The sequence below is a fragment of the Anopheles coustani genome, chromosome 2, assembly GCF_943734705.1.
Source record: "Anopheles coustani chromosome 2, idAnoCousDA_361_x.2, whole genome shotgun sequence".
In the NCBI taxonomy this organism is placed as follows: domain Eukaryota; kingdom Metazoa; phylum Arthropoda; class Insecta; order Diptera; family Culicidae; genus Anopheles; species Anopheles coustani.
Genome location: NC_071289.1, coordinates 33,600,771 through 33,617,974, shown reverse-complemented (window position 1 = coordinate 33,617,974; position 17,204 = coordinate 33,600,771). Strand labels below are relative to the sequence as shown.

The 17,204-nt window shown below is 47.6% G+C and overlaps 1 protein-coding gene across 1 annotated transcript in view; it reads right to left on the bottom strand.

Moving 5' to 3' along the window:
• LOC131264272 (protein Shroom) overlaps positions 1-14,825 on the bottom strand; it is a 185,429-nt gene extending 170,604 nt beyond the window's left edge. The window contains exon 1 of the mRNA XM_058266555.1: positions 14,424-14,825. Within this exon, the coding sequence (XP_058122538.1) occupies positions 14,424-14,825 (402 nt within the window). The remainder of the gene's footprint in view (positions 1-14,423) is intronic.
• Positions 14,826-17,204: the final 2,379 nt, after the last annotated feature.

Here is a 17,204-nt window from a genome sequence, read left to right as displayed (position 1 = left end):
TAATAAAAAAACGAAAAGCATTGGCTTCAAGCACGTAATGTCTTTATTTTCTGCACAAATATGCATAAGCATACTCTGGGATTTGGGGCAGCGAGCGGAAAAATGACACCGTGGTGTGGAATTTGAACTTAAAACCCGAAGAATAAACAATCGTTTTGCACATTCCTTACCCGGCCCCGTTGCAGAACCTTGGATCAGAGGATCACCATATGGTTCATGTTTCATACTTTAAAAACACGGTTGCTGCTTCCTTTAAACCTGTTTTGCTAACTTGTTCCGGCGACGACCTCCTTATGCCTTTTTCCGGCCTTCTACGGTCAGATCTTTTACCAACAGCCCGAGTCAATGTACGAATGCACTACGCGATACGAAACCGCTGCACCAAGCGCAAGGATGATGTAATTCACTGTCAAACTGGAGCACCTTAAGCGTATTGTTTATAGGGTCCACAGGGAGAAGGCTGTGGTGGTGGTGGATATCGACCCGATAAAAACAATCCGATCTCAAGAATGCGACCCAACGCGTTCGAACAGAGATCTCGTACCGATCTCGGTTCGCTCGTTTTCGCATGTTTATCTACCATTTCCTTCTTCGGAAGGAGTTTGTGGCGTAGGTGTGTTCTGGAGAAGGACCACGCAGAATGTAAGCAACACAACACACACACACACACGCTGCATACACGCTCGAATCCTTCCCTTTTTGCCATGAAACAGTTCCCCGCCATTCGCAGATCCTCCGACGCAGCTGGGTTGATGCTGGTTAACGGTGACAGATAAACTGTTATTCTGTCCCAGCATGGGGTAGCACAGCAGCGACCGCAGAACCTCTGCCACCAACTGTGCTGTTTTGGGTTCGCTGCTGGTTCTGTACCACCACTTAAACCCGTTGCCATAATCTAAACAAATTGCAACCCGTATCGCGCAGTTTGGAAGAGGGCGAGAACACTCTGCTCTGGAGCCTTTCCAAAGCGAGCGAAAAAAGCCGCTTAAGGATTACCCACTGCGAGAACTGTCTTTCGGAATGATTAACTGAAGCACTCCACCAGCGGTCTATTGTTTTGTTCTTAGCTCTAGCAGAATGTCTTCTGGCTACTCACGTTTAATATTTTCGAAAAATAACATCCAGAAGACAGAGGGATTATTATTCTGCTCGCTAATGAAATTCATTCATTTTTCTTCGATTTTTCTTTCTACGAAAGTAAAATAATATAAAACATACAAAAGATTGTCTGCTAAAAGCTGTGCTTCTCGCTTTCCGACATCGATCAAACATTCTGCAGCTTTTCCCGAACAAGCAGATGATCTGTCTCAATCGAATGTGTGTGGTCGAAAGTTGATTGTTAACTCGAATGCTTACTTGTAGATAATTTTACCGGTTGCTAGAGACCAAACACACAATATCCAATATTCGCTCAGGTGACGGCAAAGCAGCCTGAAACCGACAATCATTTGATATCCGATTAAAGCTTAGCTACGGATCTTTTTCTCACAACCAACTATAAAGGAAACATGTTAAATGCTGATAGCTAAGAAGCTAAGAAGTTTATTGTTTTAATAGCGTATTAGAACGCATACATGTTTTTTCATTCCCCATGTTAAAGAAGTATGTGTTTGTATATTTTATTTTTATCAAAGTCTCATCTTCTCTGTCCCGCTTTCTGTATTCTACTTTAGAGAACTTTGGAGAAGTTTGTCGTTAAACCGGCTCAGCTACTTATACCTAAGAGAAATTTAAGCCAATGGTAGCCAGCGACGCCACAAAATTTGCACCTTGTCAGCTTTTACAACAACTTTAGATATCTATGCCATGTCCTTCCCAGGATCTATCTATTATATATTTCTTTAGAATTCTTATTTCCGAAGCCGCACATCAATTCTCCTTAAACCAACATATTGGGTTGATAACGTTAGTAGCACAAATTATAGGTAAAATGATATTAGGAGTGTCAAGTACGACAACACACAAGAAGATGAATGTGATAAATGCGACAGGAGACAATTCTGGAGGCAGACTTGTTAGCCAGTTCTTCTGATAAACGTAAACTTCATACCTTCAGTGAATCGCATGAGAATCTCGAAGGTCTCAGTCCCAGGAGTACCAGCACAACCGAAGGGGTACATAAACTTGCTAGAGTGGACAGTTGGAACAAGAACCAGCAGCGCATTCCAAAGGGTCCATTCGACGCCGGACAACGTATAGCTCGGCAGAAGTCAGGAGTTCTCCCGTTGGCCCGTTAACAAGCATCGCGCACTGCACGTTGATAATGCCGGTGTCGACTTGCATTGCGACGAGGACGGCATCGACGACGACGACGACGACGATGATGATGATGACGACGACAACTAGACGCGCGTCTTCTTTGTTGCTGGCTGACCACAAGATTGCGACGGTGACAACGACATCGAGGCGGTGTCGAACTCGACAACTAACATCGTGTCCAACGTCACCGCACCGATGGCAGCAGCAACGTTCGAACTGCCCACAGGGATTCGAGCTCGAACTCGGCAGAAGCCATCCTAGGGGACATGTCCTCTCTGCCTACCAGACTTTCCCGCTCGAGAACAACAACTCCGGCGGGGCAACCTAGAACGCTCCGCAACCCGGGGAAGGATGGATAGAAGCGAATGCGAGATGAAGGCTCACGTTTGTCGCGCTGCCAGACGCCTGCGAATTATTGTTGCCATTATTTCTCTCTAGAAGCGTCCCTGTCCAGAGGCTGCGCGCGGTGTGGTGAACGGTGTGGTTTGCGACGTTCGCTTCGGTCCTCGCCACGTACGATTCCGCCCATCCATCCCAGCTCCGATCGGTACCTCCCAGCACTTCTTGTGGGCATTCTTTCTTGTCCGCTTTCTTGGATCGTCGCTTTCGCATTTCGTCTTATCGTTCGCAACCTCCGCAGAACCTACTGCGCACTTCCCTTCCCCCACGGAGCGACCAGATGGACAGACCGAGAGATCGACAACAAGGCTTCGATTCTTCTTCGTTTTCCTCCCAAGAGGCGGAGAGTCCCCGAGCCACACACATACACACACACACACACATATATATATGAACTCCATGCAAGACCCGTTCTACACCCTGGGCTTACTATGTGGGCAACATAAAATATTGATCTTTGATGTTGTAGCTATTCATCCGAGCTAGCATGTAGCCGGGAGAGAGACTAGTCGCGCCTTTCCCTATCACCAACCCCCTACCTCCACTGCCACTCTTCCTCCAACTCAATCGCATCCGCTTCCCCGATTAGGTTTTGCCCTCGGGTTTTTCAATCGCTCTCTCTCATCTATACATATATTTATGATAGCTTGTAGCCATGTTTGCAGAACTAGACAATGGCGCACAGGCTGCTCCATGCTTTTTCCAAAGGGGAAGGAAGGGAATGGGGAGTCATCCAAGATCTTCCTGCCTTCACCACGGTCCGTTACGTCAAGCAACGAGCTTGTACGCTCCTTCCCTATGCCCTAAAGATCGCTTGGCAGGATCCTCCCTCATTCCTTCTCATCCTGCGCGTCTCGTATGGGTACGAATTGCATTCGTGAAGCTTCACGGTCGAAATGAGGCATTGGATGGTTGGTTTGGTGTCGTGGCTGCGATGCCGGTGACTTCGTGTCATCGTTTCAAGGCTCGATTTGGTGGTCCGTTTTGCTTCCCCCTTCGTTACATAATTTACCATTCCAACTCCAACCGCATTAACGTCAATTCAACCTTTCTTCAGGGTCACCCTGGCAGAGTTCCGTTCGATTAGCGAAATATGTATTCTCCACCCGGGTGGCGAAAATAGGACAACCCTTCGACTTGTTCTCCCAAACCCCTAACCGTTCGAGCACCGTAGAGGAAAGCGAGGATGGAGAGGGTGCTGATGTTAATGTTGAGCCACGAATATGCCAATTACAAATGCGAACACACGATTGAGGCTGTGCGATAAATCGGGCATACATAAATGCACGATAAAATCTACCACCGCTAACACATCCAATGAAATTCGAAACTCAACCTCAACCTGGCCTTTTCGGTTTCGAACCGGTGAGTGTGCTTGTTCTACTTGAGAAACTATACCAAACAGATTCACAATCGAATCAGACGCTGCCCCCCTCCCCCTCCGCCCTCGGAGGTGATGTAATTGAAATACAAAAATTATCCCAATCCCACACACACCGGATAGCGAAAGCGTTAAACCCGAAACACCCCGATACCGCGGCGAGAGATTAAGCAATCAAACATTTCCTGGTAACCTATTTCGTCGTGCCGGCAACACGCACAGCAGGTACGCAACCCATCCCAGGGGCGGTATGGGAGTTGGGTGCACCTGATGGGTGAGTCGAGACGGAACGGAAGGGGGGTCCGAAATAATTGGATTAAAACGTAATTCGCTGCTGCTTCCGGTGGTGGCTGATCCGGCGCCAGTGTTATGACCGGATTTCGAGAATGAAGCAATCGGATGTGTCTAGTTTTTGTCTAGAGCCGTGGTGAATTGTTGAAGATATACTTGATGGGCCAATGGGAGCGCCGGCGTTGGTCATGGAAACTTTTTCAAGAGCGTTAATCACAGAAGAAGAGAATTCCTCCTATGTTTGTGTTTCTGGTATTAGATTTTATCGATTACGAAAGGATGTTAACACGCATGATTGCTAAACCCATTTGGTACCTAGATTTCCTATCTGATTCCCAGCAGATATTACGGAGTTAATTTTCGAGCTCAAACCCAGAATTTCCGACAACCATAACTCCCGGTATTCCAAATCATAATTCAGAAACTCGCATCGAAACTAAAACCGCACCCTCCGTTGACGACAGGCCAGTGTCTTTCCATTTCAACAAGGAACCATCGAAAACACAAAAGTGGGTCTCGCAGCGATACCTCCGAAAACAACAATAAGTTCGATCTACAGTTAGGCCGCGTTTTGGGGCTGTGCGAGTAATGATAGGGAACCGGCGCAACAAGCTCGTTCACTCGTTTTCCAACCGTCGATTGGCGACCGTTGCCGCGACGTCGAGGTCACGGGAAATTAACAAAAAAAAAATAACACCACCCTAACCTCAAAGCCCCCCCTCTAATCAGACCACACTGAAACGAACGAAACGGCGGAACCGACACCTCCAACTCCTGCCATTCGGCCACTAATGCTCTCCCTCACCCTTCGGTCTAACACGCCTCATTCGCAACACGCCTCCCGGTTCACCTTTAGAGTTGACCGGTCTCCCGTCAATCCGTCAATCCGACGTAGCCACATTGGCAGAAATGGGAATGGCCGGTCCATGGGATAGAGGAAGTCAGAGCGGGACCGGCTTTCAGTGCAAGGTCCCATCTGATAACATCCCCCCATAGTATGAGCCAAAGCTCGCGAAGTTGGGGAGTAAAGAACTCCCGCTAGGAGGATGAAAATCCAGGGGATAGCTAAACGCTATGCATGAGAGTAAAATGGGAGCGAGTGATGAATTGATATGCAGAGAGGTTCCTAGCAGTTGGAAACCGTACTAAACGAAAACAGTTCATCCAAGTCCCGAAGAAGAAAGGTACCCGAGTTACCTAGGAATCTTCCTGGTCTCTCTGGCAAACATCGCCACTAACGCGTTCCCGCCCTCGTTTGAGTATCCGAGAACTGAAGCTGTTATCGATGCAAACCCGAAGGAACGGTCTATCGACTCTGGCTCTGTGTCGGAGAATAGTGAGGTCCTCCCGTGCTCAGAAGATCATTTCTCTAGCCGAAGCATGTAAGAACCTTCAGAGTGCAGATGACAGGCACAATTGCGGAGACGTTGGGGACGGAGAAGATGATGATGATGGTTGGTGGTAGAAATCGAGATGAAATCCGAGCGATGAGATTAAGAAATGAGATTAAGATAAAGGTCAAACCCTTTCGGAAAAGGATCGTGGCAGGTGGCAGGCAGGCACATGGGGCACCCGCCGCGCGATAGATGACGATGATGGAACAGACACACACAAACAAAAGTAGGTTTCTACTCTGAGATCCCTCTTTCCCTTTGGTGGAGATTGTTTTTGTTTTTCTCCTCCCCTATTTTCCAGTTCCAGGCCATTTTTCGTTGCGGTAAAGAATTTATCGGACTGGGAATGCTTGGTATCGAACAGGGAAAAGACTGAGGAAACACACACAGGCACACATAGGTACATATGAGCCCCTGGATTTGAAAGAATCAACCGGAGGCACTGTGCTCAAAGTAGATCGTACCCACACGACTGACGGCTGCCTTAAAGATCGATAGCGATGGGGAGCGGAAAGCAACATCGAGCTCCCGGTTGGTTGTCGGTGCTGCTTCACCATCAGTCCTCGTGGATGCAGACCTCACCACCGATCGATCGTACAGGTGCGATCCTCTGAAGACAGATAGGCTCTAGGAGGAAGAGACTACAAATAAACCTCAACACACATCTGATCCCAGGCCGAGGCCACCGACACCGGGGGCAACCCCAAACGCGAAACCATGTACACCAGGCTAGAATCTCTCCTACACGCGCGGGCCACCCTTTCCCTGCTGCACCGCATTCCCACTCATGTCGGACAGCTTGCGGTTGGCGGTTGTTAATCACTTCATTTACCATTCTACCGAGGGGGTTCAGGTCGAGCACGGTCGGGGTGGAAGGCAGGAAATGCCACATCGAAACCGAAATGAAAACATACACCCATGCAGCAATCAGTGGAGCGTGATCGATTCATCCGTATCCCCTACCTTGCGATCCCAAGCCAGCTGCAGCGATAGCCGGCGACTGAGAGTGCAGCCGGTGTCTTGGCAAAAGTTCAGGGGCATCCCCGGGAAAGGGCTTCTGCTCCAGTGCACATTTCCACACAACCTTGCCACGCTCTCCACGGTGATCCTTGCCATCGAAAGGGCGGAGAGGGGGGAAGAGAGAGAGAGAGAGAGATCACAAACCAAAGATATACCTGCGAAGACGGCCGGGACCTGCCAGCTTTAATAGATTCATCCTGCACCCAATCGGACACGGTACCGGTTGCGGAAGGAGGGGGGAGCAAAGGGCCAAAGAACAAGAGCCCAGCGGTTCATCAGATTGCCTCTATCCTCGCGTCCATCGGATATAAAATGGCTACGAAAGCAAAACAAAAACTTAAACCTAATCTTACCTCAGCACAAACATCATCTGATGGCCAAGGTTGCCAGTTTTTCTCAGCACCCTGCCCCGAGGACGATTAATTCCTTCCCCGGAGTTCGTTTTGGAGTTGGCAAGATGTACTGGCGGACGCAAAGGCGAATTATTGCAGTTTTACTTCGGGCCATTATCACTTCACTCCCGATCTCTGGACTACGCCATCGTTTTCCTACCTTTTCCAACGCAAGGATCTAGAACTATACATCATCTTATCTTACAGAGGGCACATACCAACCGCTTTCTCGCAACGAATTTCAAATTGAATTAAAAATTCCCAACTCTAGGTCTCTATTCGACGCGATCTATTCTACGCCTCGAACTAAGACGGTTCGGGAAACTGGATTTTTTCAATTTCTAGCAAGTCATTCCGAAAAAAAACAACTTGTCGAGAAACTGAATCTCAATGCAACCGAGTAAGACCCATTAGAACCAAACGAAGTACACACACACACAGACATACACACGGTCGCCGGTGTGGGGTATCTTCTGAGCATGAGCTGGCAGAATTCTGAGATGAGGACCGAACGCGAACATGCCAAGAACTTCACCTCCGGTCAGGAGTGCAGGAGTCGTTCCTATAATTTTCTTAATAAAGTTTTTCTCACATTTACTTTCCGGATGCCAACCGATGGAGAGCCGTAGAAAATCGAAAGGATTGAAGCGTGAGAACTCTCCCCGATGAAGCCCGGAGGTAATGGCAGCCATTAAGCGAATGATTAGTGAATTTATGCAGTCAAAAATTTTCGAAGTCATATTTGACATGGAAAACATTGTTTGCAAAGTGCATACTCTAGGTGAGGAAAAATAATGGAAAGAGTCGAACCAGGGTCAGGAGAGAAAACGGAAAATACTGTTACTGAGTAATCCACCTCCGATGCTGCGTTCTTTGCCTAAGAACTAATGTACCGTTCGGTGCCTTGTTTTCCTTTGCCAGAAATCGATGCTCGTTTCGTTGGTTTACGACGCAAACCGACGACCCCGATGGGCATTTTGAACTAATCCATTCCGCCGTGTCCAGCAAAGCCCGGGCATTCAATATTGTAACCGGTTGGTTGCGACGTCGGATCAAAATCTTGACAAATGCCGCGGCAAGCAGAGCAAACTCGCAGCAAACACGAAAGTATATAGCAACAAGTCAGCAGAAAAAGTGCCTCCCTAATAAGACGCCTTTTTCTAATCTCTCCGTGCTTTCGTGGCGAAAAAAACAAAAAAAGCGAAACCAGAGCGAACCTTTCTGCCAACAACGGTAGGGCTGCAACATCGCGAGCCCACGAACAGGAGAGAAAAAAAAAACATAAACGCTGGTGCGCCCAAGTGCCGGGGAGCGCTTCCGATCGGCCCAAAAACTAACCCAAGGCACTCCGAAAACCGACTCCAGCATCGAACGACTACAACGCTGGGCGACACAGCGACGAACCCGATCGCCACTCGACCGCGGCAGGGGGCCGCAGTCGGTGCCGGGTGAGGGCAGGATAGGCGGGAGCGGGAAGGGAAGGAGTTCATTGACTCGCACATTCGCCATTTGCCATTCGCCATTCTTCGCCAAACCCGCCGAAGTTCTCTCGCCGCTGCACGAATTATTATCCCCTTCGCTTTGCACCGGAGGTTTCCAGTTTTTGCTTTCAAGTCCAAGGGAAAACACACGGCATGCAGCGTGAGATGCGCGGCGGCGGCCGTAGAACGGCCGACCAGCACGAACCACGGGCCGAGTGGAGAGAACGTTTAGCGGCCCATCCGGATGGGGGCCTACATCATCTCATCTCCCACCGCCCTGCCACCGCCTGGACCCGCGGCGTTCACTCGCGCTCGCGAGTCGCTCGAAAAAGGACTGTAACACAGCTAACACACAAAACAAAAAAATAACACAGGGAAATAAAACAGCGCCTTCGATGGCTGCCTGTGTTTGTGAACTTGTTTTCGTTTCTCGATCACTTTCGACGACGACGAGCAGGGAAGCGAGCAAAACGGTGACGGGCAAGAAGATGAAGAAGAAAGCGGGCGATTAAAGATGACCCCTTGATAACCACGCGGGACAAACATTTAATACATATAAAATTGAACGAAGGAAATAAAATAACGGAACAGAATGGAAAATATTACAAACGGCGAAAGATTGGGCAAACGGCCGAGGAGAAGAAGCTTTTGGCGACAATCAAAGCACGCGAAGACCCTCGGCACTTATGTGCACACGTACTGAGAGGAATGTTTTAATACGCTGCCCAGCATAAATGCATCTGCAGCAGCTGGTAATCAGTGCCGGCACAGCACAACCAAAAGAGAAATGCAAGTAAATATTTTAAGCCCAAAAAACTAACCATTCTGGATTGAATGTAAAAAGCGTAACAAGACACTTATTATCGTTATTTGAAAACCAACCCGGTGAATGTGTCATTTTGGGTTTTAATTCTTTTCATTTGTTTTAAGGTTAAACTTTATAACGCAATTTGCAGACAAGTCAAAAATGTATAATTAATGTTTGTGGTAATTAAACAATACCGAGCCTCAAACATCTTCTCGTCTCGTTATACAAGAAATACTATAGTATAACGCACGATTTTTTTGAAACGTGTTAACTCCTATGTTTTCACCAACATTTTGATTCACATGATACTCCACCTATCTTGGCTACTCCTGTTTCATTAATATTTTCTCGCCAATATTCGAAGGTTATCGCGATAATTCATTGATTTCGCCTGCTGGCCATTGATATTATCAAATGAAAAAATACTTCCTCCCATTGGCTCGAAATTCTCACACAATCGGGAATCTGATCTCGAAACAGACAGTTGGATTATACTGCAAAACCGATAACTTTATAAATGAGTTCCTTTGAAATATTCAAATTTTACGGCAACCCTCATCAGCAATCCTAGCCGTGGACCATAACAATCCATTACATCTAGGTTCAGCAATTAAGGATTCGAGCCTCTTTCGGGATCTCCCGAGCCAGAACTCAGCCTCAGGCTTGGCTGCTCTGTGCATCAATGAGCATTAGTATTTCCATTTTGAGCCCAAAATAAATGATTCGCAATCCAAAAATGGGAGCCTCGCGGCTTCTTGGCCGTCGGTTATGCCATTCTTACCACCCTGCCCGTACCACAAGCGCAGAGCAGATTCTCGGCAGACCGGCGACAACGACGGCGACAAACCGGTTCCCCATCTGACCGGATGACGCTCTGACAGTGCGCGCGCTGGTTGAAGCGTAAGAATTGCGGCCGGTTTTGTCGCAGCAGCAGAACCGAAACGCTCACCTGGGCCCGGCCCGGCAAGGTTCGTGAAGCAAATTTCATTTCTTCAGAGATGCTTGCTCCTATAACAACCGCGGATTTAGCTCTTTTTACCTGCCATCCATTTTTTTTTTTTTTGTTACTCGTCCCTCGTGAGCTAATTTATTCAGCAGGCTGGTGAAAAAACTATCAAACCCCCTCTACTATCTAATGCTAATTGATTGCTAGATTAAACGGTTCGTTGTAAAGGGGTGAGGAGCGGGGGAGGGGAGCAGGGATCAGGCTAGGACCCGGTGAGTGGCGTCGCTATCGCTCCTAGTCAATATCTAGATTACTTTTCCTACGGACACCATTTAGGAGCCATTATTCTTTCGGAACCAACCAGCGGAACTTTGTGTTGCTGTAGATCGAAAATCTTTCCAACAACTTTTCGATAGGTACTCGTAGTATATGTGTATGTAGCGTGAGTACACTGCCTCCCATGGGTACTAATCTGCATACTGCACGCTTCTCGTATCGCAAAGGATCAGAAAAGGGGAAAGAATGGCGACACGTTCAATGGTTTTAGATCTGGTTTACCTTCGAATTGATTTATCGATACGGTTTCTGCTCCACCTCTGCGGGTACCAACGTAAGTTTCGATTCGATCTCCAAAGGTAGGTACGCTCGACACCATCGTGCAACATTTCTTTGCGTTATGTTTGAGCAGTTTTCCCCTCGCACACATAAATCATCAACATGTCCGCGATGCGAAGTACACATCAAGTTGATGATCGAAAATGATAGCTTGAGCATGCGACTTTACCAATAAGAGAATTATGGTGGAAAATGTTGGTATCGATCTTTTCGGAGAAGTCTACAAGGACAGTTTAGAGGGTACACTTTTCATTGCAAAATTAAAATGTTAGCCAGTATAGTAGCTGATTTTTTTTATATTTCTCCTTGAACGTACATCATCGCGTGCAAAAAGGTACTTTCCGTATATGTAGATATTAAACGTTATACACTGCGTTCCAAAATGAGAACCTCACTTAGTTTTTTTTCAATCTTGTCCTAATGTAAATGTTCGCAAGGAATAATAAATAACAGAAACATATTTCAAAAGACCAAAATTTAAAAAAACTTAAGTGTCCAAAAATGATACTCACTTAAAAAAACATTCAAATTCAACAAAACCAACCACTTCGAAATTACGCAATCAGTTGGTAACAGTAATTTATTGTTGTTATTTCCTAAATTTGTCAGTTAATTTGAATTTGGACCGTAGAAAATAAAAATAAACGTGAATGCGCATCTGCACTTCGAGCAATCACCTGGAGCATCTCAACAATCAAAAGCTCATTTTCAAGCAAGATAATGCCACCTTGCACGCACACAAGACAACAAGAATTTACCTAGCATGATCAAATCGATCGGGTATCAAACAAATGTCTTGGCAAGCCATTTTCGCAGATCTTAATCCAACAGAAAATGTGTGGGGATATGATAGAATGTTAGTTAGAGAAATTTATGAAGATAGGAAACAGTACGATACCATATAGGAGCTTGAACTTACTAATGCTTGGGGTTCCATATCAGTAAATACGTAGAAAAAATGATCGTACAATATACAATCACGAATTATCTAAGAAATTAATCCTAATGGAGGAACCTACTGATTACTACATCACTTCATTTACATTCATTTTTGCTATTTTCGTTTGTTATTTTATCAAATCCCCAAGTGAGACTATCATTTTGGGACAACATACTTTTCAGTTTCTTGATGCCAAAGGATCGTTTTCACCTAATAAAAAGTACTCATTGCACACTCAAAAATAGTTGTGTATTTTTTTTAAATCCTATGTTTCATATAAGCTCTGCATAGAAAAAACTAAGTAAGGTTATCGTTTTGGAACGCAGTGTACCTAATGGAAGTTTGTCATCGCTTCAATAAATCACCTTTCTCACGCTAAGCTGTCACTCGAGCGGATAGTCCTGAATATCACCTGAAGCTTTAAAACACTGATCGTACGGTATGACACCGCCGTGGCCTAGTGTCCTGTGCTGCACCTCACCAATTCATCGGAGAACTACCAAACCGGAAAACTCCTGAACTGCCACTTACCACCTTTTTTTTTTGGAGAAGGGAAGCAGCCAACATAAACCATCGTGTAGGCGGCAAGCAAGTAGCCAGCACTAGCCGTCGATTGTTCCGTCGATCGGGGCCTGTACCTTAAGTGCCTGCCCGGAGATTAAATGTAAACGGCCATCAGGAGGCTCACACACAAAAACCAGTCCCGTTATGCTGACAGCGCCGGAGAGCGTTATCGGCGTTACTCTCGCTTAAGCTTTAAGCGCTCGTGCGCGGGCCAGCGCGATTAGCGCAAACGGCCCCTTCGGGGTCCACAAAAGCGCGTTAAAAGGTCCTTTTACAAAGTGTTGTCCACCGTTCGGGCCCCATGCGGGCTGACGTCAGTCTGCGCTGAGGGGTTGGAAAGATACGAGAAATTCCGTAACCCCGGCCGAACCGAAACTTCCACGGATTCGTGCGCTCAGTCCTGCCGGATTAGTACGGACCAACCGGTTTCTGCCGCCAGCTGGCGGAGATTGGAGGAACTCCTGAGTTGTCCAACATTCCGGACACAAAACGTCCCTCACTTGCGATACCCGAAAGGATTGCGTGACGAGCGTAGATCTTCAGCGTAACCTTTCTCCAGTGGAGCGTTTCCGCATTTGCGGCACAAAGGTAAAAGCAAAATGTTCCCGACGGAAATCGTCTTAAACTGAAGTTCCTCAGTCTGCGAAGTCGGGGCGTATCCTATGTGTAACAATGTTTGTCTTGCATACATCTTCCTACGGTCATCTTGACCCTTCCATTAGTAAGAATGTAAAATTCACCACCTCAAGAGTAACGCGCTCTAGAGATCAATAACCCCAACCTCCACTATCTTTCGCGACAACACCACACCCGGTGAATCCATTTCGTAAATGTTCTTTCAATGTTTCACCTGATGCCTATCACTCCCGGACCGGTCAACTGCGGCCCCCCCAGATCAGATAAAGTGCAATCATTCTCCCGCCTCGCAATCGGCCTCGAAGGCGTAGGGAAAATAAAGAGCGCATTCCATCGATTTGCATCGCAGCCCACACGGGAATGTCCGCGGGAGGTTTCTAGTTGGAGGCAATCCAACTCCGCGTGATCCTTCCGATCGACGGCCGTATGTCCGCGCGCGATCGGATAAGATTAGGTGAGCTATTTTTACACACCTGCGCCGTCACACTGCTGATCGTGACAGTATTATCGGCTGCTGTAGCCGGTTTTGCCCTGAAAGCATTCCTCGACCAGTGCTGGGCAAAAAGGTGCCAGGTACTCCGCACGCCGGTTATCCGAAACATACGGTGGAGATTATTAACCTTTAGATGACGGCAGCCTACGATAGGAAGAAATCCCAGACGTCGACACGAGGACAGAAGATACATCAACGGAGATACTGATCCTCCATCCAAGATTCTGACTCTATTTTAAACTGAAACTAGATCTTGTCTAACTCTCCTGTATCGAGAAGACTTCAGATCTTCATAAAACGCCCAACACGCACAATAAAGTGACGGATTACCTCTCCGAGACTTTAACATCGACGTTTTCGTACCCCCGAGCCGATTGAGTTCCGAGACGCTAGAGACACCTTCAATGCCAGATGAAACACCATCCGACAGTCGCGACGGTCGAGCGGATGTGCGCATTTAAATGAATTCAGTGTCGAAACACACTGCTCACCAGCTATATCGGTGAAATCAAACCCTCCCCGACGCCGGAAATGTAACATTTGTCGCGTTAGGATATATGTTTGTCAGCCTTGAGGAGCTCTTTAGCAAGTCTGTGAATATTTATCCGCTGATAGCCAGGAAAGTCGTTACCATTTACCAGTCTTTTGAGGGTCGAGTTAGTAGATCTTGGGGAACCATGGGGAATGTCTGAATTCCGCAAGCAAAACTGTTATTTGAATGTCTACAAATTCGTCCCTACCAGATCCTTTAGGAGGCGCATCCATGGACACCGTTATTTATCGTCCGAAAGGAACATAACCTACCTTTAGTGCTGCATCCGGATATGGTCGTCGGTGATAGGACACGGTTGAGGCAACCGTGTCAATGACCGCAGTCGCCGTTGTGGTGGTTGATGATGATGCTGCCGTCGGTGCAGGTGTCGTTGGTGTACCGCCACCACCACCACCACTGCCCGCACTTCCCGCCACCGTCGGAGTTGACGGAACTGCCAAAGCAGTTGAACTCGCGACGTTCGGAGTCGCGATAAGCCGCATACTGCTTCGCTTCAGATTGTTCGCACTATTGTTACCGCTATCATTGTTGTTGGTGCTATTGCTGCCATTGCTGCTGGTGCTATTATTATTGTTGCCACCATTGTGGATGCTCGTCGCGGAGATGATGCTGTGGTGTTGATTCGCTGCTGTTGTTGCAACGCTCGTGACCATACTTTCTGCGGAGGTCACTCCGGCGGGACTCTCGCTACCAGCAGGGGGTGGAACAGCTCCCCCCACACCTCCTCCACCACCTCCGAATCGCGTCGGAGCCGTCGCCGTTACTGCCGTCGTGGTCGTCGTCAGCGGCGGCGGTGGCGTCGTCGTTGTCGTCGTCGTTTCCATTGTGCTGTCGCCAATAGACACACTCACATGCACAGACACACGCGCACATACACACCCGCACACCCACACTCGCGGACACCAAACTCACCTCGCCGCGCAGATATTGTACGAAAACCAAACCGTGTTGTGTTCACTTCACAACGGCTACCACGCCAACCCCGCGCACCCGTACGTGTAACCCACTCTTTCCCCACGCCTCATCGGGCCACCGGCGACGAGTGTTTTCCGTTTTCCCCCTTTCCACCGACCGCCGACAAGAAGGAGGCGCCCCCGGATCAACGCTTTCAACGGGGGTTTGCGGGGAGTAATTTTTCCTTTGAAATTTTCCTCTCCTCACATTAATTCAAACTTTTCGAACACACACACACACATACACACGCACACTCCGCCGCACCACATGCCAGCCGGCTGTACCATTTACATCGGGGCTTTTCCCTCGGTGGGTGGGGCGGGAAGTTGGGGGAGGTTTGCTTTCTTCACACTTTTCCGACCGATGCGCGGCCGGTTTCTTATTCAACATCAGAGCAGCTTCTTATTATTATTTTTTTCTTTTGCTTTCCCGACGCCACACTATCTCATCATTTCACTCTTTCACTTCTGACCTCTGCCTCCTGCCTCCGGCCGCTAGGTTCGTCTGCACAACAAAAAAACCGACCGACGACCGCCGGCTGGCTGGCTGGCATTCCGCGCCGTTCCCTGTTTTCTCCTATTTTTCCGAGGGCGAGCGCGATTTTCCCAAAAGCTGAGAAAACAAAAATGCTAACCACGAAACTGGAATCTAATTTTCACCATTCACACCGCGCGAAGCCCGCGAAACACACGCACATCCGGATGCTCCCGGAGGCGGGGGGGCGCGCGATCGCACTGCTCAAGCACCACGTTTGGCGGGAAACTACGGGAAATCCATTCGGGAAACTCTTTTTGCCAGCTCCAGCTGTGAATGGTGCGAAGCGAGGAGGAGCCAACGTTCAAAGTCACAATCGCGGAGGTTGCAGCGCGAAACTCGTGTTGATGATCGTGTGTTTTCCAACACTGTGGAAAAACGAAGCAAACATAAAAGATAATTAGAAACTACGACGACGACTACGCTTAGTGGCAGCAAAAGGGCGGACAACGATGAAGTAGAACTGTTTAGATTTATTTCATTTTTTCGAACCAATCGTATCATGAAATGGACAATAATGCTAGTATGTAAATCGTTTTGAAATTTTCGGTCACTTATCTAACAACTGTACAAAATAATGGAAACAAAAAAACTGCGAACACGATCAAACTCTTGAAACAAAACACCCTACCCATCGCATCTTCTCTTTTGGGGAGAAAAAATGGAAAACTTCCATTAACACTGATGCGGAAACAATGCGATCGACCCGCGGGGCGCGACGCAGTATCAATATCCGATATCGAGAGCACTTTCCAAATCAGTAGCGCCTGTTTTGTGCCGCCGTACGCAAATGGTTACGAGAAAAGAGATGCACAGAAAAAAAAATTTCTCGCACCTCCGCGCGATAAAATCGGTGGAAAATTAGACTGTTGGTAATGTTGGCGATACGCGCGCCCGAGAGCGAGATGCGGGCTTCAGCAGCGGTCGGCCTTTGACCGAGCGGATCGAACGCCGACAAGCCGCAAAACATCGCTGGCCAGCAAAGCTTTTAAGCAACCGTGGATTGATAATTGCGCCTCGAAGTAATGAGGAAAAATCGAGGCCGGGTGGCACGCCGTACCGCGAGCGAGCGCGGCCTCCCCCCGGGGAGGAAAACCCACCATTACTTTTTTGATGTCCATTAAACAGCCGAAACAGACGCCTACAAAAACCGACCCACGGCAAAAGGCGTAAAAACACACGCGCGCATCAAATTTGGTCGGTGTGTAAATATAAATCGAAAATAAAAAACAGCACACACGCACCGGAAGGTAACAGGTAAAGATGGCGTAGCTTCTATTGTGGAAATTGATACCGTCCGAGTATCACAGAGCCATGGACGGCAAGCAGCTGGTATCTTCCACGACACCAGATATTTAGATGAGAATAACATTTATATGAACATTCCCCTATTCCTATAAGTCTGCTATGTCTTGCCAAGAATATACAACAAACCGTAAAGAAAGCATTAGGGAAAAATAACGAAATGAATCGAACGGTATGTTTGAACTCATCAAAAATCAATCAAATACTACCTGTTCGACAAAAAGAACACAGAATAAACC